This window comes from Triturus cristatus, chromosome 7 (genome assembly GCF_964204655.1).
Source record: "Triturus cristatus chromosome 7, aTriCri1.1, whole genome shotgun sequence".
Classification (NCBI taxonomy): Eukaryota; Metazoa; Chordata; class Amphibia; order Caudata; family Salamandridae; genus Triturus; species Triturus cristatus.
This window is the reverse complement of record NC_140590.1, coordinates 1,729,693,953-1,729,714,961: the sequence shown is the minus strand read 5'-3', so window position 1 is coordinate 1,729,714,961 and position 21,009 is coordinate 1,729,693,953. Positions and strand designations below refer to the sequence as shown.

The 21,009-nt window shown below is 42.8% G+C and overlaps 1 protein-coding gene across 1 annotated transcript in view; it reads left to right on the top strand.

Annotated features, from left to right (window-relative positions):
• LOC146812912 (natural killer cells antigen CD94-like) overlaps positions 1 to 21,009 on the top strand; it is a 139,277-nt gene that overhangs the window by 81,786 nt on the left and 36,482 nt on the right. The window contains exon 3 of the mRNA XM_085615226.1: positions 14,893 to 15,044. Within this exon, the coding sequence (XP_085471352.1) occupies positions 14,893 to 15,044 (152 nt within the window). The remainder of the gene's footprint in view (positions 1 to 14,892; positions 15,045 to 21,009) is intronic.

Here is a 21,009-nt window from a genome sequence, read left to right as displayed (position 1 = left end):
CTCTTTATGCATTGATTCCATTTCGTCATTATCGTATCATCGCATCTCCTACGTTCTTCTCACCATAGATCCTGAGGTGGAGGAACGCTTTTCATTTAGCTTTTCGGGGGCTTAGGTACGGTCTTTTTCTGACGCAAACTGGCAAAACACCATGCCAGTATCAACAAGGGAGGGTTTTCCAGGGGGTGGGGGGAGTAGGGGGGTAGGGGGGGGAGAAATTTAAAAAGTCCTCATAAGTTTGTCTCAGCATCCTTTATAATATATAATTCAGCCTTTATAGGTTTTCAGGTTGGGAGACGTAGGGTGGACTGTTCTAGAGAGTCGGGTTTAAAAGGTGGAAGGATAGGATGGACAGGAAAGGCTAATCCACCATGATTGGACTGCAGTTTATATCCTGGAATGTCAACGGCTTGCGGGTGAGAGCTAGAAGACACAGGATCTTACAATATTTAAAAGACTCTCCCGCGCAGATAATAGTCATCCAAGAGACCCACCTATTAAAGTTAAGAGGTTAAGGATATGCTGAAAAACTTGAAATGGGTGGATAAATTCATATGTACGGATCATAACGCCAATATACGAGGGATACTTATAATATTTAAAAAGCAGATCTGTGCCCAAATTATGGATCAGAAAGAAGATCTTAGTGGTAGATAGCTATTGGTAAAAGTGCAGCTGATAGGGCTAGTCTATACCCTAGTGGGGTATTACGGCCCGAACCATGATGACCCATCATTTCTGGATAAAATTCAGAATCACCTGATCTCATACCAAGACCCTATTGTCTGGGTGGGAGATTTTAACATTGTCTTAAATCCCAAGCTGGAAAAATCTGTTAACTCAAGAGCAATAACTCCCCCTAAATCCAGGCAAACTCTTACATCTATTTTGTCGAATCTGGGGTTGGTGGATGAATGGAGGCAGAGAGAGGGTAATACTCCAGGGGTCTCTTTCCATAATTACAAGTACAAACACAAGTCAAGAATTGATTACGCTTTCTTCAGTTATAACCTGAAGGATGACTTGAAGGACATAACATACATCCCCTCTCACCTCTCTGACCATTCTGCCATTGTTTTCACCCTGTCACTCCATCAGCAGAGTAGGCAAAACTGCTGGTCCTTTGATCGGATGATTCTGCTCGAAGAAGAGGAAATCTGCTTCCTTGCTGCTGAGGCATGCATGTTCTTGGACATCAATATAAACTCAGCTTCAATAGTCACTGTATGGGAAGCATTGAAAGCTTTTCTAAGAGGCTGCATAACAAACAGAGCTTCGTATAGGTGTAAAGCTTATAGAACAGCAGTCACCAACATAGAGCAGGAACTCAGGCAGATAGAGTTGAAATTCGGGTCACTTTCAGTAGAGGAACAGGAAAAGCGGGCAGCGCTGAAGGTAAAGCTTGAAAACCTACTTCAGGACAGGGTGGCCAAGAGATGGGAGGCATCTAAGCTTTCACATGTTGAGTATGGAGAGGCGGCCGGGAAAATCTTGGCCTGGAAAATAAAAGCTGACCAGGCCAAGAAATATATCAAGGAGATAAAAATGGTCGGGGAAGCCAGGGTCAGATCCACCACCACAGAAATAGGGATCGCCTTTCAGGAGTTCTTTCAAAACATCTACAAGGAGGATATCGTCAATGACCATTTGGCTAGGGAGGCCAGGGAGGTATGGTTAGACCAGGCCCACCTCCCTACCTTTTCGTCAGCCCAGCGTGATCACATGGAGACCAAAATAACCGAGGCCGAAGTTAGTAACACCATCAAACTACTGAAGCGAGCGAAAGCCGCAGGCCCGGACGTCATTCCAGGGGAGGTGTATAGTGCCTTGGGTTCAGTTATAGTTCCATCTTTGACTGCCCTTTTTAACGCTATATTTTTAGATGGCATGGCCCCGCCAGAATCATGGAATGAGGCCACGATCGTGCTGATCCCTAAACCTGGCAAGGACCCGGCCGACTGCGGGTCCTACAGACCAATCTCACTCCTAAACAACGATTATAAGATCTTTGCGGCCATTCTTGCAGGAAGGTTGGGGAGTGAGATTGGTTCAATTATCCATCAGGACCAGAAGGGATTTACAAGAGGGCGACAGCTAGCAGATCTTACCCACGACCTGGTCGGAGCAATAGATATTGCCACCTCATTCGGTCTCCCATTGGCCACCTTCACCCTGGACGCCACCAAAGCTTTTGATAGGGTCAATTGGCCCTACTTGGCCGCGGTGCTGAGAAGATTTAATTTAGGCGATAACTTCCGTCGTGCCATCTCGCTCCTTTACAACGACCCAAGGGCCAGACTTCTGGTCAATGGAGTTCATACTGAACAAATTAAAATTACGAGGGGTACCAGACAGGGTTGTCCGCTTTCCCCCCTCCTATTTAATATGTATATAGAACCTTTAGCTCAAATATTGAGAGATGATAACAACATTCCCTCTTTTGAGTTCGGAGGTTGGGCTAAGCGGATAGGACTTTATGCGGACGACATAATAGTCTATACATCGGACCCCGTGCAGGCTCTCCCCGTTATTATCAAGAGAGCTAAGGAATTCGGGCAGATTTCGGGATATGAAATCAACGAAGGAAAGACTGAGGTAATGACCTGGAACATCCAAAACCCAAACCTGGCCGTTACTCTATCTATGCGCTGCCTGGGAATCAGGATCACCCAGGAGTTAGGTAAAATCGCTTACACCAATTTGGATCGGGTTTCACGAGAATGTCGGGCATTGCTAAAAGCTTGGGCCTTTCTTCCATTGACAATTTTGGGGAAAGTCAGTCTAGTAAAAATGTCTGTCCTTCCCAAGTACACATTCATTTTCAATACCATCCCTCTAGCTTTTGATCAGAAACAAATTTATAAATGTCAACAAGACATAAACTCCTTCATTTGGAATTATAAAGCCACCAGACTAGCCTGGAAAAAACTGAGAAGGAGGATGGAGAAGGGGGGGCTCACACTCCCAGACTTACAATACTATGCTTGGGCTTTTCAGTTATCGTACTCCAGGATGTTGTTGAAGGCTCCATCAAGTGCACCGATTGGTAAAATGTTTAAGGCCATGTTGAATGGGGCTGATTTGCCACCTGACGGTTTTCTATTTAAATTTGGAGACCGGAAATTTTTCAAGAAGGTGAGGTTAAAGATCTTATTATCCTTGGCCAAGGTGTGGAAAGCGATCAGAGAAAGGGTGGGGTTGCCTTACTATTCTCGGTTTGCCCCAATTTGGGACTCGCCGGGGCTTCCTCTGTGTCTGAGGGACAGTCTTGCAACACCTATCAGAGAGGCAGGGATAGAAAGGTGGGGTCAGCTGTTGGTGGACGGGGCTTTGGTGGGTTGGGAGGAGCTATATGAGAAGGTTGGCCCAACACTTTCCAGATTTAAATACATCCAGTTAGCCAGCTGGTCCCGGGATTTGATCAGCAAAAAGACACACTTGGGGAGGAGTTGCCTCCTGGAAGAACAGTTGGTAGAGAGACAAGTGGGGGGGAAAGAGGTAGCTTTTTGGTACTGGGTCATCCTGGAGGAGGTGGATGGGGACTTCACTCTACCCGACGTACAGTGGGGAGGGCCCACAGAGATGCAGTGTGAGGACATATGGATAAGATCTTTCACTCTCCTGTATAAACTGGTTAAGCCGGTCTGGTTGAGGCGGAATCACCTGTTTACCCTCCACAGAGCTTACCTATCCCCTCAAAGGCTATCTAAATACCGGCCCAGAAAATCATGTAATAAGTGTAATCTTCCTGCAGCCTCCGATGTTCACATGTTCATGGAATGTCCATTTATTAGCACCTTTTGGGAGGAAGTTAAGATCACTTTGGACTCTATCCTTAAGAAGAATATTCCTATTACTCTGCCGTTAATCATATTTGGGGTGGACGACAACACCACAGGCCAGGCAATGAGCTTTTTGTTTTATGCAATTCTGCTGGCTAGCCGGCAGATTTGTAAATTCTGGGTAGACCAGAAGGCACCATCACACGCAGGTTGGCTAGAGTCCTTATATGACACATCAAAGGTGGATATGGCCAGAAGATGTCAGCAACGCAACCTCTCCTTTTGGATCCTGTTGGCCCAGTGGAAATAATTGGCTCCGTTGAGCCTCCGGGTTTTTTTTTTTTTTTTTTTCCGGGTCCGATGATTATGCCATCATACTCCAGGTGCCTTGGTGGTCTCTTTCGAAAGGCCTTCCAAGTTTAAGATGGAGTTCCGAGGGGTTGTGAGCCCTCGCATATTTTTTTTCCCTCTCCTCCCACAACATCATTCTCGAGAACGTCTCTCGCCGGTCTATACTCTATTGATGTCTGGGTTTGGGATGGAATAGTATCTAGTTCCAGACGACATCTAAGGGGAGTGGCGCTTCTCTTGGAGATTGTGGGGCAGGCAAATGAGGACAAAAAAAAAAAAAAAAGACTGAGCCCACTACTTTGGTGTCGTAAGAATGTAAGGAGGGACTAATTTGATTTGTTAGGTACGTTTTATGTTCTTTTACTAATACTCCTGCCAATTGACGATGTTTTAAAGCATTGGTTTCAACCTGGGGCTTCCAATTCAATTTCTTTGCTATGGTAGCTCCTAAATATTTAAAGACTTTTGTCTGTTCAAGGGGCTCATCGTTTAGTCTCACGTTAACTTTTATTAACTTTTGCTGGTTTAGAACCATACATTTTGTTTTGCTTACATTGATCACTAGCCCTCGCATTCTACAGGATTCTTCAAATCGGGAAAGTGCTAGCTGCAATCTGTTCTCTTTTTTAGAAATAATGAGCATGTTGTCTGCGAACTTTAGAATCGGTATTTTTGAACCTACAAGGACTGGGTCGTCTATTGGGTGGCTTGCAAAGAATTGTGATACCCTATTAAGGAATAAAGAAAACAATGTTGGGGCCGTAACGCACCCTTGGCGAACCCCCTTAGGACATGCAAATCTATCTATGGTGTAGCCCTGTGCGTCCCATCAGACTTGTGCAAAGTTGTCCTCATCAAGTCTAACAATTAGGGATAGTAGATCTAAAGGCAAAGTTTCTTCAGTATGTCCAAGTCGTATGCCGACTTCAGATCTACAAAGGCAGGATAAATACTACCATTAGCGATCACAACGTTATGCCAATATATTAATATGAAACGAAATACCTGGTAAATGGTGCTGATGTGAGCATGAAAACCTGCCTGTAGAGGTGTAAGTATGCCATTTGCTGCTATCCAATCCTGAATTTTTGTTAAGACTAATCTTGCCACCAACTTCTATATAGAATCAATTAAGCTTATTGGCCTGTAATAACTGAGGATAGATCAATCGCCTATTTAAAAAATTGGTATAATTTCAGCACTTCGCCATGATTCTGGAATGGAAGCACCACGGGCTATTGCATTGGCTAATAATATATATCTTGACCAGATGTCCTTGTTATACAGGAATAGGTCATCCGGAATGTTATCTAGTCCCGGAGCTCTTCCCCACGTAACTGCGCCTAGTGCTGTACCTACATCAGAAAGTTCAAAGGACAAAACTAGCCTGTGTGGGGGAATAAAAAAGGCTTGTTCAGTTTATCTTCCTCCTCTGCATATTGATTTGAGAAAGGCTCAATCCATGCATCTCATTCTACGTGGTTTTGTGGGGGCAATCCTTGCCTTCCCCTTGCCCACTTCACCAGATGCCAAAAACTTTGAGGTATTTTCTCAGAGCTTGCAATCTCAAATCCTGCCATCTCTGTTCATCCCAGTCCTTTTTTGCTCTCCACTGGGTAGATTTATACAATTTCCTTGTTTTTTTTAATACAACCCAGATTTTTTATTTTATTGCTGCTTCAAGGGATTTGTAGGCTTGCCTACAATCCTTGTCATACCAGTTTTCCTGCACTACTGTAGGTTTATGGCACATACCAAGCAACTTTAGGAAATAGTTCTTTATTTTGTCAAATAGAGTATTATGGGCCCCAATTTTAGTTTCATTTAGGTCTTCATGGGGTTGTGCCGTCTGTATCTCTCCCAATACTATGGTCACGTCTGTTAATATTGATGTTAATACTTCTGGTATTTCAACAACCATGGCCCACTTAACCTGTCTCGTATGCTTGGAGAGCAAAATGTCTCTTGCCGTGCACTGTCCTTGTGATGTTGTACCCCTATTATAATTCAGTGATTTAAGTGCAAGTATCAAAGGGTTATGGTCACTTTCTTTTCTCTCCATTACTTCCATGTCGATAAGAGCAGGCCACAGTTCCAGATTTATTAATAAGTAATCGATTTGACTAGCGCAATGACCGCTATTAAACATATTTGACCCTAGCCTATCAGATGTTGATTTCCCATTTTCTGCCCTAATCCCCTAATGGGAAGTATGGTGAAGTCGGGCCCACAGGGGATCAGCTGACAGGTTGGCCCTGGTACCTCAAAAGTGCTCCAGGCAAATGTTTGCAGGAACTTTCTAAGCCCCAACCTTTAGGGCTAGACAGGAGGAGTAGACTCCAACACCAGTGAGGGGTTCAAGGACATCAGAGACAGCATTTGGGGGCCAGGAATCACTCTTTAGGAGCCACCAACAGTGTCCAGGACAGGTCCAGTTGAAACTGATCAGCTGAGAACTATCAGGAAAGTGGCTTCTTGTGGTTTATGTTTCCCTGTATCTTTTTTTTTTTTTAGGAATAAGCAAACTGACCTTGGAGTCCACTTCCAAGCTATGGGTAAAAGTGGAAACTGGTCCAACCCTTAGGGGTCTCCTCACAGCTCTGACCTGCAGGTTCAGTCTTTCTTCTGTCTTCCACCGGTTGAGTAGTGTTTGAAGATGGTGCCAAGGGGTGCCACATTTATGCCTGACGAAGCCTGTGGGTGGAGCGGAGTCCTGGCCCCTCCATGACCCATAAGGAAAATGTTTCCAGGAGTAACCCAACCTACTTTTGTAGCAGATTGTGTGTCCTCTACTACAAACAATCCCACAGTGCCCTTCTCTACCGAAAACCAAGATGGCAGAACTTTTCTTTCCTTTTCCAGGGCTCCTGTTTCCAGCTTAGAGGCATGGCCAGGGAAATTATCAAAACCTCCTCTGTCGTCACTCAAAACCAGTTCTGGACACAGCTCCTCTCCCACTGTGATTGGTGTCTGGTTGGCTGAGGAAAAAAAGGGGGGACAGGGCAAGGTGTGAGCTACACCTGCCTGTGACAGGGCAGCCCCCTTTGAAAATTATTAAGTTCTTGTGTACCTCCCAGATTGTCATCTTGTCAGAGGAACAGGAAACTTCCCCACGGGACTTGGCCCAGGATCTTGTGTGAGGCAAGATGGCGGCTTCACCGGCGGCTGTGTGAGTGGCTTGGGAGACGCGCTCCCTGACGCAGGCCCCCCATGACTCTCCTTACCTGCTTGCTACACTGTTTCGCTGTGTCCTGATCGGGTAATGCTGTGGCTGCACCTTCTTTGACCTTCGGTGTGCGGAGGAGCCGCAAGAGCTGGAGCGCAGTTGATAGGCGGTCCGAGGCACTTAGCTCTTTTTGCTTTGCTGCAGCTGCGGTTCCGGTGGCGGAAGGGCTCCGAAGTGACAAGGCAATGGGTAGTGGGCAGAATGGCTCCTAAAGGGAGCGGAAAGGATGTTAAGACCCGGGGTGCTGCCGCAGCGTCTACTACGCCGTCAATATCGACGCCTCCCTCCCGTACGGAAAGAGAGAGTGGGCAGGTCGACTCGAGAATGGCGGCGGATAGCGGTCTGTTTGAGCGGGGGCGACTGTTTCCTCCTCGCTGACGGACACTGATGTGCATAAAGGAGGTATGGTGCAGAAACAGCGAATGGTGCCTGCTATCTTTAAAAAACTAGCTGGGAAAGGTAAACCGGAAGAAAACAAGCATACTGACCAGGAGAATGCAAAGTGTGAGGGCAACAAAGTATCTGCTGCTGCTACTGTATCCTTAGCTGTGGAAGATCAGTCGCTTATTTCCCCTGAGAGTGGAACAATGTTGCTAACTGTGGATGCGTAAGGCAGTTTGGCTAGTAAGTGCAGGAATGAGGCGGGGGAAGTTCACGGTGCCACATCAGGGGCCAAAGGGAAGGTTAGAGTGGTAGAATTACAAAGCAGTGACATTCATCAGCCTGAGGGGGAGTGTCGAGATGAGGAGATAATGAATGATCTGGAGTCTGGAGATTCAGGGGGGAAGTTTTACTCAATGTCTGATCCTTCTAACTCCTCGGAGAATAAAAGTATGGCAGGGGACTGGGTCGATGATAATAGTTTTCAGCGTGACGAGAAAGAATTAAGTTCTGAAGTGTCTATTAACCAGGGGACTGCTCGGAAAATTCAAAATTCTGATAGCACTTTTTTGAATGAAAAGTTGGCCCCTACCGAACCTTTATTGTGGGACCGTTCATTTTCCCCTCAGGTGGAGACCAATAGCAATACGGTCAATAGTTCTTTGGCAACGGTTAATACAGTCAAAGCAGCCCAAAGTGAGATTACTCTTAGTACAATTTATCAAGTGATCATGGCATATAGAGAAGAAACTAAAGCGGAAGGTTTGCGGACCCAGGCTGCGGTTCGCAAACTACAGAATACAGTAAGATGAGTTGCAAAGGCATGCTCTGAAATATCAACCAGGATTGGGGAAGCAGAGGAGAGGATATCTGCTATGGAGGATCAGATAGTGCAGCAGAAGGCATTGATAGTATCTTTGCAAAACTTAAGAGATGATACTAACTGGAAGTTAATTGATTTAGAGAACCGTTCCAGAAGGAATAACTTACGTGTTTTGGGTATTCCAGAGGGGTGGGAGGGAAAGGATGCTAGGTAATTTGTTTTTGAGGCGTTCTCTGAAGCATTTCCTGATCTTAAACAGTGGAACTTGGAGACAGAGATCCTAAGAGCACACAGATTTCCTTTTTTTCAAAGAGGTAGGGCAGGTGGGCCTAATGAAAAGCCTAGGGTGATACTCATCTGTTTGAACAACTTTTTGTTGAGCGAGGCATTGTATGACTTGGCCAGGCCAGACAGGAAGAGGACTGGTAAAGGCTGTGACTTTTTAGTTCGCCCAGATTTTTGTCAGGCTACTGTTCAAAAGAGATGGAAGCTACGCCAACTGATTCCATCTTTTCAGGCCAAAGGGGCACAGGCCTTCCTGCTGAATCCTGCGAAGCTAAAAGTATTTTATAAGGAAAAGACTCAGTTTTTTGTGTCAGAAAATTTAGCAGAGGAATTTTTGAAGGCTATGTGATGATAACACGCATTTTGAGTTTTGTATAGGATCCCTTTCAGTATGATGTCTGTCTTGAAATGTTTGTCTTTGCGGGCTATGGGAGGGCCATGGGGGGTTTCGGGGGGTACGGTTTCAATCCACTATCCATCATTGAGGACTCAGTCCTTATGCCTCATTTGGGTGGGGAAGGGTTGGGGAGGGGTCAGTGGCAGGGGGGGATTGGGGGAGGTGAGGGGGAAAAGGCACGGAGGGGTGGAGGTGGCGGTTGGCGATTAGAATGGCTATGGTACTTATGTGTTTGATGCAGATTCTATTGTGTTTGAGATTCGGTTTGGATGGAGTGGAGGGCAGTCTAGAGTGCTCGTTCGATTTTGCTGATCTAACCGGACAAAGAATATGACTCGATTTTCTATTTGTTCCTGGAATATATGTGGTTTAAATGATAAAAGGAAGAGGGGGGTGATGGCTCAGATACTGCAGATGCAGCTATATGATCTTTTATGTGTACAAGAAACACATATAGCGTGGAATAATCGAAAATGGCTTAATGATCTAGGCATGGAAATTTTAGGATGTACTAAAAAAGCTCTAATACTAGAGGTGTAGCAATTTTCATGAGATATGGGTTAGGTGTTTGCAGGCGGGTAAAAGAGGATGCTCTGGAGCGCTGGATAATTGTTGAATTGGTTGTCAATGGTTTTATATGTACAATTTAATCTATTTACGGATCTAATCTGGATGATCCAGAGGTGTTATATCATTTAAGTATTGAATTGGCCGCTTGGCCAACCCCTTAATTTTTTGTGGGGATCTTAATCTTCATTTGGAGGGGGACTTTGACATTACGGGGGATAGTCCATACATGGGAAAAAAGATCAAAGTTTTTAAAGCTATTAAGGGCTTAGTTAAAGAGTTCGGCCTTGTTGATGTATGGTTTGCCCAGAAGAGAAATGCCCCTGGCAATACTTTTTACTCCGCCCCCCCCCCCACAAAAAGCATGTTCGTCTAGATTTTTTTTTTATGTCTGCGAATATGGAGGCAAATGTTAACATAGAGATTATGCCGAGGATAATTTCAGACCACAAACCGTTGGCATTGGAACTTGATATAAGAACAAAGGCGCAATCAAAAGCATGGACCTTCGAGCACAATCTCTTGCTAGATCCCGAATATTGTAAATTTATGTGTGAGTGGATCCCAGAATTTTTTAAGTGTGATCATGGTACAGCTTCGGATACGATAGTATGGGACACATTTAAAGCTGGTGTGCGGGGAGCGACATTGAGTTATTCGATAACTAAACAACGTAAATCACTTACAGAAATTAAAGAGGGGATGAAACAACTTAGGATTTTGGAAATTCGGTTTATGGAAGTGCTGACACACCAGCAAAAAAATGCTGATGAAACTTTAAAGGTTATTGCCATTTTGAAAATGAAAATTCATCAACATTTTATAACAAAGACTACAGCGAAGCTGGCCATATACAGAGCTCAGGTTTATGAATCAGGGGAAGATGCTGGTAGAATATTAGCTAAGAGATTGCAGCAAAGGGAAATTCTGAATCAAATATGCAGGATACAGGATCATTATGATAAGATACAGGACACGCCAGCCGAAGTCTTGAATGTTTTTTGTAGATTTTATACCACTCTTTACACAGAGGGTGTAATAACCAATGCAGGAGGGCAAATTAAAGAATTTAGTAACAATATTGCAACCAATAAAGTATCACAAGACCAAAATGAGGTATTGGCAGCAGATGTAACTTGGGAGGAGGTGGAGGCAGCAATACTATCATTAGCCAAGGGCAAAGCAGTTTGGCCCGACGGTATTCTGTTGGAATTTTATAGATTTTTTCGACAGGTGCTAATGCCAGAACTCATGATTTTATTTTGTGATGCCCAACGTGGAATAGCACCAGAAACATGGCAAAAAACCATGATCATTGTTTTTTTTAAAAAGGGTAAGCCTGCGCTCTCCCCATCATCTTACAGGCCGATATCGCTGATCAACTTGGACAGTAAGATGTTTTCTAAAATTTTAGCTCTACGATTAGCGGCAGTTATTACTCCTCTTGTTTCTGCTGTCCAGCATGGGTTTATCCCTGGGCGGGATACCGCCAATCATATAAGAAGGGTTATTGCCCTTCTGGATTGGGCCCAGGTTACAGACTCAGTGCTAGGGGTGATCCTGTGGGTCGCCGAAAAGGCGTTCGACAGGGTCTCCTGGCAATATATGTTGGAGGTTTTGCGCTGGAAGGGCTTCTGTGCGAAGTTCATACAAGCAGTCAAGATGCTATATATAAATCCAGTGGCCACTATATGGATATCAGGGCTAGAATCGGAGGCATTCAATATAAAAAGGGGCACAAGGCAGGGGTGCCCGTGCTCCCCTCTTTTATTTGCTTTATACATTGATTTATTTTAGGAAAAGCTAAATTGTTACAAGGATATCGAAGCTATTAAACTTAGTGGTGTAGAGTATAGAACACTTGCCTATGCCGATGATATTATTATAGTTTCTAGTGACATTGTAACAGCTCTTCCGGCAATAAAAGTACTAGCGGCACAGTTTGGTCTTTTTTCAGGGTATAAATCTAATATAGAAAAAACGCAGGTACTTTTCAATCGTAAGGACCCCCCGGCAGATGTAGTAGTAACATCTGAGGCAATATACCTTGGAATAATTATTACTCCTATTGTGGATAGAATTCCTGCCCTGAATATTCTCCCAATTATTGGGAAGGTAAATGCAACTTTGGAACATCTGGATCATCTGCACCTCTCCCTCCATGGCAGATGTAACGTTTTGAAAATGTTGGTTCTCCCCACATTTTTGTATTTATTTAGAACAATCCCTTTAGAATTTCCTAATTCATGATTTTTAAAACTGGAGAGGATGTGTTCTAGATTTCTGTGGGGATACCGAAGAACAAGAAGGGCCTATAAGAAAATGATCCTTCCAAGAAATCGGGGGGGTTGGGGTATCCCGCACTATAATGTATTATTGGGCTGCCATGATGCAGATTTTGGGGCCGTTGTTTGTGGGGAGCAAAACCTTGATTCCTCTTAGTCATAGACCATCAATCTATGAATTTGGGTTGGGAAGCGATGTTAATGGCTGTTTAGTAACTATTGTAGAACCAAGCTATTACAAAAAAACAAGGTTTAAGATGTTGAAGGCAGCCTATAAAGTTTGGCAACAAATTAAATGGCTATACCACATTCCTAAATTAAACACATATGCTCCTTTTAAAGCCTCTGGGTTACTACCGGTAATTTTTCGGGATCATGTAGCATTTAAATTGGGCCTAAAAGTTATATGTTGTTTAGGGGATTTGTTTGATATGGGGGATCTATTGCCATTCTCAGACCTTAGATAAAAGTTTGGGTTAGATAAGCAAGACTTTTTAAATATCTACAAATTCGAAGTTATATGGATAAACTTGGTTTAAATACAGGCAAACAATTCGTGAAAAGTGCGTTAATAGAGAAAATGAAGAGCAGAATATCGATAGGGCAGTACTATCAACAGTTGGTTGAAGTCCTCCCTGATGATCTGGAGGAATGTCAAAAGAAATGGGAACTCAAACTTGGTGTGGAGGAACTTAATATAAGTATATCGTTGGAGCTGGCCAACAGTGTACTAATGACAGGAAGGTTACGTAGTCAGGACTATATGGCTATATTTGATTTATATTATTCCCCTAGGAAGATATCTCTGTGGGTAGCAACAACAGGGGTTAAATGTAATCGATGTGGGCTGTTTGCTGCTGATTCACTCCATATGTTTTTCTCCTGTCCGAGATTGGGGAGATTCTTTCTTGAGCTGGAGGAATTTTTAAATATTATATTTGGAACCCCTACAGTGATTACGGGCGATTTAGTTATAATTGGGATAGGCTCGGATTCAATGGCTAATGCAAGAAACGATTCATTAAGTGCACTTTTGTTTATTATGATGGCAGTGGTTAGGGCATGTCTTACCAATGAGTGGATAAGCCCTGATCCTCCTACTTTTCTGAACTGGAGAGCACGATTATTAGCCATGTACAATTTTGAATTATTAATATATAGAACCAAAGGGCGAAGGAAGAAAAGGTTGGGGTGTAAAATTTGGTTACCCATTCAGGAATGGATTTCTTAAAAAATTGAATTTTGGGGGTTTAATTCAGAATACTCATGGAATGTATATTAGAGATATAGCAATGTGTCATATGCTTTTGTTTGCCGGTCTTTCTTTTTTCTTTTTTTGTACCATAACCATGTGGAATAATATGTATGTTCCCTAATGTGCCTGGGGCAAAATGGGGATGTAAAACTCAATAAAAAAAATTTTTTAAAAAGGAAACTTCCCCACACCCAAGCCCATTGTCTCAGCTCTGGGAGCAAGGTCACACTTCATCCAAGCACTATTTAGCACCCTGTGACAATTGGAAGTAGTTGCAAATGGACTTCTAGAGTTTAGGCAGATAAAAGCTGACTTGTTAAAAGTGTCTTTCACAAAAAATCCAACTTTACCAATGAATTGTACTTGTTATAAATGTTTACAAAGTCCAAGAATTAACTTATTATCTGGATCCTAAGTGGAGGCAACATCATTTAATTTAAATATTATCTCCTAATTCTACCCTATGGAACAGTAACTCTGCTACAGTGAAAATAGCTTTTAGGGCTTTGTCACTGTAAAAACGTATTTAACATCAACCCTTTACATGTCCTAGTTTTAAATACCAAGAACCCTGCTTCATTGGGCATTAAAGCCTACTTAGGTGTGAGTTCATGTAATTTAAAAGGAGAGTTTAGGCCTAGCAAAAGTGGTTATTTTGAATTTGTAGTTTAAACTTGAGCAGCTAGGTTATTGATGTCAGGTTCGCAGACATGTTTTGCATTGTCACTCTAGTGGTGGCACATTGTGTGCTGCAATCCATTAATCATATTTAACTTACAGTCCCTTTGTTTACAATTTGCACCATATAGGAAGGACTTATAGGTAAATTAAATATGCCAATCGGGAGTATTGCCCATTTTGTACATGATTTAGGGGTCACAACACATGCACTGGGCATTGGTCAGAGGTGTCCCAGTGTGCAGAGTCCAGAAACCATCAATAACAACTAGCAAAAAATGTGTGTATTTTCTCACAGGTAATTATATTAACAAGATACTTACAAAGTTTATCTCTTATTTTATTCTGGTATTTTATATAATGCTCCCTCTCACTCTCTCATTGCACAGGGAGACAAATACAGAAGATATTGGGTGAATGGGGTAATGATATAGATCACAGGTCTCAGGGTGTTTCCTCTTGGATACCATCTATATTTTTACATGTGCAATTTGATACTTCATCTAATTTCTTGTGGCATCACTTGGTTTTATGTTTTTTTCTGAAACTTTTACCTGAATGTCTCAAATGCTAATTCTTTAACTCTTTGATGTGTATTCCGGTGAGGCATTGTGTATGTTGTTAATGAGAAAGTGAATTGAAAATGTACTTGGGTTGAGATTTAGAATGCCAATGTGAGAGGGGATGCCCGGTAACAGCACCTACGTTGCAAGTGTCTGTAGTTTGTTGTCCTCTGCAGGACTACACCATCTCTGCCTGACACTAACAATGGAGCTGTGGTCTCCAGAGTATATGGTAATCTTTTATGGAATAGTGAAGGAAGCTGTAGAGATGTATTAATGCTATTGTTTCCTCCCACTAGAATCCCTGTGTGTGGTTTGTCCTTCTAAATGGCTAAGTTTCAGACAGAAGTGTTACTATATCTCTGAGCAGTTGGAATCCTGGGAATTCAGTAAGGAATACTGCCTATCCCGCCACTCTGATCTCCTAATAATTGATGACGAGAATGAAAAGGTTAAGTATTGGGAATGAACACTGTTCATCTGATTTTGATATTACAGAAAATGAAGAAGGTTTGTGATGAGAATATTGTAACTTCTCTTGCCCGCGTAATCTCTTTTTAATCATGTTACTATCTGAGTAACCTGTTTGCGAGAGCCTAAAGTGTTGCATGAAAATTGCCCAAAAATGCATATCACAACCATATTAATTGTAGTACCTGACTAGCCATAGATCCCATCAGCACTTATTACAAGTGGTTTGGTGTTTGGTGCAATAGTTATTATAAATGAGAGAAATGGCTCAAATGAGTACAAGAATTATCACGTGTGATTACATGTTTTACCCTCAAGATGAAGATTTTCATACTTAGTGCACCAAAATCCACATGTCCGGTGTTTCCCTGCTCTAAGAAATTGGGTTATTGCTTGAGGGAGGGGAAACCTTTCTCAAGCAATCCTTGTCAGAGTGAACCACAAAAGTCACCAAATTAACCTGTGCTTTTAACTCTGGTAGCTTGGCACAAACGCAGTCAGGCTTAACATAGAGGCACTGTGTTAATTAGTTATGTAATGTAAGGTAGATTTGTAGAGAGCTGCTTCTCACCCGTGAGGGTATCCAAGAGTTTAGTAGGTGGAAGTAGGAGTGTGGTGAGGCTGGGCCTGAGTACAGGCAGTCTTGGTGGTCTCGAAAGAAGACTAATTGAAAAGCTAGGTCTTTAGCTTCTTGTAGAATTCAAGAAGTCAGGAGGATGCCCTGATGTGTTTGGGGAGGTTGTTCCAGGATTTGGTGGATTGGTGGGAGAATTAGTGACCTCCTGCTATGCTACTGTGGATGTGGGGTGTGTGTGCAAGTGAGAGTGATGCTGAAGAAGTTGTTTGGTGGGTTGGTGGATGTGGAGAAGGTGATTGAGGTATGCACGTCCCAAGTTGTGCAGTGACTTGAATACGTGTTTGAGAAAATGCAGCACACAAACAGCAATAAAATAAAAACACAATACAAAAAAACTCCCAAACCAATTTAGAAAAATAGGATACATTTCAATAAATAAAACGAGTCTAAAATGACAAAAAACAATCAGTTACAGGGAGGATTCTGGGGCTTGTAGTGTCCCTCTTGCCCAGAACGGGAAACAACCATTACAACGTGGTAATTACAGCGCACTACCTTTACAACGCAGTCATTGCAACGCAACTGCCTTTACATCGCATGCCATTACAACGAATGACATTACCATGCATGTCACTACAACACATGCTATTAAAATGCATATCATTACAACGCATGCCATTACAAAGCATTATAAGGTAAGTAATGGGTATTATATAGTTTTAGGGTAGGTAGGGTTTTGGGGTACATGGGGATAGTATTTTTACCCCTACACTATCCAACACTGCCCTCACTGGAATGGGAATAGTAATGTTTACCCCTACACTATACAACACTTACCCCACTGTTGCCCCAAAAGTATTATGTATTGCAATGGTATGCATTGTAGTGGTATGTGTCGTAATGACATGCGTTGTAAAATCATGCGTTTAAATGGTAGTTGCAATGTAAAAACCGTGCTGTAAAGGCATGCGTTGTAATTGTTTGTGTTGTAACTTCATATATTCGAACAGAACATGAGGTCAGCCAAATTACCCCTGGAGTCACTCAGGTGGCCTGGGAACAAGGAGATGGTCTGGTTCTCCTTCAGCAAAGCAGCAGGACAATCCTCTGGAGGTCCAGGCAGGCATCTAGCAGCAGGTCAGCCCTCTGGTGGTGAGATGTGGAATATGGAAAGAGAGGTCAGGTAAAACAACAATGAGGCAGAGAGAAAAGTAAAACAAGAAGGGTAAAGAGAAAAAGAAAGAAGTATTGTGGAGAAAAACAAGGTGAAATGGAGAGTCAGTAGTCAGGTTGAGAAATAGTTGTGTATTTAATATAGAGGTATAGAGATAGGATGCGGTAGCAAGAGTCGGGTGAAATAGAGACAGGAGTGAGGTAGAAAGATATATAAAGAGAAAAATAGAAAGAGAGGTGATATAGACAGGGTAAGTTGAAGTGGTAAAATTAATAATGGAAACAGTAAGTAGAAAAGGAGAAAGTGAGTAAGCAAGAAATGTTACAAAGAAAATAGTAGGCTAGTGTGAAAGAGGTAGCGGTAACTGGACAAAAGTAGAGGGGAAGTGGAGGAGTGAGGTAGCAAATGAATAATTAGGTTATTTGAGAGGTTAGGTGATTAAAATGAGAGACGTTAGAAGAGTAAGTGGATAACTTGGGAAGGACCAAGACATATGAGGTTGAGAGAGTTGAGGATGAATGGTGAGAGAGAGGGGTGAGAAAGTGGGCAGGTATAGGGAGCTGGAGAGGGACTGAGAGGTAAGATCATTGCAGAAATGTGATTAGGAAAGAAGTGAAGCAGATATTGAAGAGATACATGCAGGTGAGATGGAAACACAGCAGTGAGGCAGAGAGAGAGATAAATGATGGTTTTAGAGCGGTATAGATGGAGAGGTATGCACAGAGAGTGTTGAGGGGGAGGTACGGTTTATGAGATGTGTAATGATGGTAAACATGTAGAGAAAGAGAGTTAGCAAGAAACGAGTAGGGTAGTGACAGAGAAAAGGTAGAGAAAATATTGTAGAAATAGAGGGAACTTGGAGGAAATTACTAATGAATGGTGAGATTAATTAAGTGGTTAGGGGATGAAAAATAGAGGGTAGAGACATGAGTTAGTCGATATGAGGTACGAAGAAAAATTGGGTTGAGAGAGATGCGATGAAGATAGTGGTGAGGCAGAGAGAGGGGAGAGAGAAATGTATAGAGAGGTTAGGTATAGAGAGATGGAGAGATATCTGTCGTAAAATCCGAACGCCAGACTCCATTTTAGCTTGGTAAATTAGCCTCTCTGCCTTTGGTCCACATTCAGAATGTCATTATCTTTTGCAGAACTTGTGATGGTATCAATTTATTTAAACTATGGCTTTGCAAATACGTAAGGCGACACAAGTCTGCTAAAATTAAAAACTACGCAACATCCAAGTTCTAATGTCTGACAATTGATGTGTAAAGTACAATATATAAAGATATATAGAGATAGGCACAGAGAGTTGAGAGAGAGGTAGAACAGTGATATCTATTTGAGAAAGAGGGAAGTGAGGTACTAGACAGAGGTGAGGTTGAGAGAGTTGAGATAGAGAGAGAGGGAGCAAGCACTCATAGATTTCGAAGTAGGTGAAGAGAGAGGGAAATAAAGGACTATGAGATAGAAGTTATGCAGTGAAGTAAAAAGAGAGACATGCTATAGAAATAGGGTGATGTAGAGATATGCAGAGCAAAGTATAGAGAGATGATATAAAGGTAGTCATGGTGAGGGTACCTATAGAAGTACGGTTGAGAAGAGTGGGAAGGAAGCTGGATTTTCCCTAGGTGGAGGGACATGAGGAAATATGATAGGAAGGGAGTGCTTGTGGTAAAGAAGACAAAGGTGAGGTACAAAGAAAGAAGAGATGTATAGAGAGAGTCAAGGTAGTCTAAGGTAGGTGTAGTGAAGGGTAAGGTAAAGGGAGGTACACAGAGTACAAGAGAAAGAGGTAGAGGGGTGAGGTCAGGCAGGGAAAAAGAGATGATAGATCAAGTGATCTGTGAAGAGACCAAGAGGGGAAGACAGGAAGTCAGTAAGTTGTGAGTTAATGAAAAGCAGAGGGGAAGTGTAGGAGGAAGTGACACTCAAAAAAAGGTGAAAGGTTGGATCCAAGAAAAAGTCAAAGGTGAGCTAGAGAGAAAGATAACATTCCCAAGGTGTCCTTTTTGATGGTGGGGGTCCTGGAAAATTGCCACGTTGAACATGCCTTGAAAAATCTCTTTATTCTCAAGCAATACAAATGCAGCTAAAGTGCCTAGTGAGAGAGCATTATTGGATAGGTGGACAAATTGGAGTCTCTGAGCCTACGAAGCCAGAATTCTCTGTGCAGATACATCAGTCTAAAGAAGTGAGAGTGGCTGAGCAGTGCACTAGCTTCTTGTGAGCTGGGTGCTCCACTCACATGTATGATTTGCCTCTGGGTAAGTCGCTGAATTCAGAGGGCTCCTTCCAAGATGAGACAAGTACTAAGGTGGATGCCAAAAGTGGATCAGGAATATACTAGGCATGTATTGAGCTGCTGGGAAGTTAACCTAGAAGTACTATATTACCCAAGAACCACAGTGAGAGGGTAGACATGTAAGTTGCTACTATGGTCAATAAGGCCATAGATGTATCAGGCAGCAGAGTGGTCCCCTATCCTCTTGTTCCATGCGGGTAGGTAGTCCAAATTCTTTGCTAGTTCACACAGTGACCTATTTCCTCCTCTGCATGACCGTTTCCTTTACCACTTGTCAGAGGCATAAAAAAGCCACAGTAACTTGAAAAGGGTAGGTTGGTGAGTCTAGCTTGATAATTATTCAGGAGTTAGATGATATTTCACTCCAGCTTCACAATAGCCTATTTGTGGTAAAGCCATTATTTGGCCCTGGATGGTTCTCTGGATTAGTCTTGAATGACCAAATCACCCAAGAAGTATACATTCCCCCAGACTGCACCATCAACATGCAACTATAGACCAAGATTAGACTAGTACACAGTCCTTGTGCATGTTGTCTTTAGTGAGAAGGAAATATTGTGTATTGTACAACACCTACACTGGTAAAATACAGGGTTATGGTAATTTAGGTATTATTGATATGGAAAAAAAGCCTGATTATTTTAAGGTCTACACTAAACCATCCCAACCTCATGTTCTTTGGGCACTCAATTGCAACTCTCCAGTTACCATTCTACAGGGACAGTGAAATAGGCACTGCTCCATGACCCTGAGTTCACTTAGCGGACCAAAATGTACAAAGGGCTTCACTTTTTGGAGGCACCACTGAGATAAGAATTGTTGGAAGAAATGAAGTCAGTGCAAATGTGACCCGTGTATGGGACCTTATTAGTTTTCCCTGTTAGACAGGAAGATAACTAAGTGGGATGTTTCCTCTGGCAATGTGCATATGGCTGAATGTTTTTCAGGCTGTTTGTCACATATTTTATGTGTTTATGTGGCATGTGTTAATGCTTTACCTCTGTGTAAACATCTCAGTGTATACGCATCAGGCTGTGTGTGCCTCACGTCTGTAATGCAGCAGTCCTAACATGCAGCACCACAATTCCAGTGGGATGAGACAGATAACTGGATACTGAACAAGTATCAGAATGCAAATAGATTACCATAAAATGCTGAGCTAGAGCGGCAACCTTTCATGTCCATCCAGGAACTATGAAGGGATTTGCCCTCATTTTTCTGTGAAATATACATATCATACCTATGATTCTGGCTCAACCAAGATGGGACTATGATTGTAGCACACACACACTGGCACTTGTACCACAGGACATAGTATGTGGAATAAGGACCTGGCTAGGGCCTTGGGAGCTGAAATTGGGGCTCATTGTAAGACCTATTTGCAGCATTTGCTCTTGGAAGAATGTCCTGAACAAGATCCAGATACACTAAGACAGTGTGAAGGCTCAAACCACTGGTGAACCTTAACCTGTTAACAAACATCTCAGGGACACCTGCATGCTGCTAACTGCAGGCCATATGAAGACATATCACCAGGCAACTGCGAGCAACCTTTGCAACACCATATTAGTTCCATACCCAGAAATCCACGATCGGTACCAAGATTAGTGCAGTTTATGTGCCTGATGGCCCTTAACATCATCCAACTTGAATACCTTTAAGCAAATGTGTGATGACTAGCAGTGCTTGTTTGGCTGCAAGAGGATAATGTCTGTCCGGATCTGGGTCCAATGACAGAGAGTCCGAGATCCACGGGAGCGAAGAGAAAGTCTCTACGCTCTCACAGGGTCCAGTCCCCTATAGGTAAAGATACACTACAGGAAGACCTAGACCCTCCAGAGGGCGAAGAGACCATAAAGGACCACCAGGTTGTCTGCAGGGATGGTAGGTAA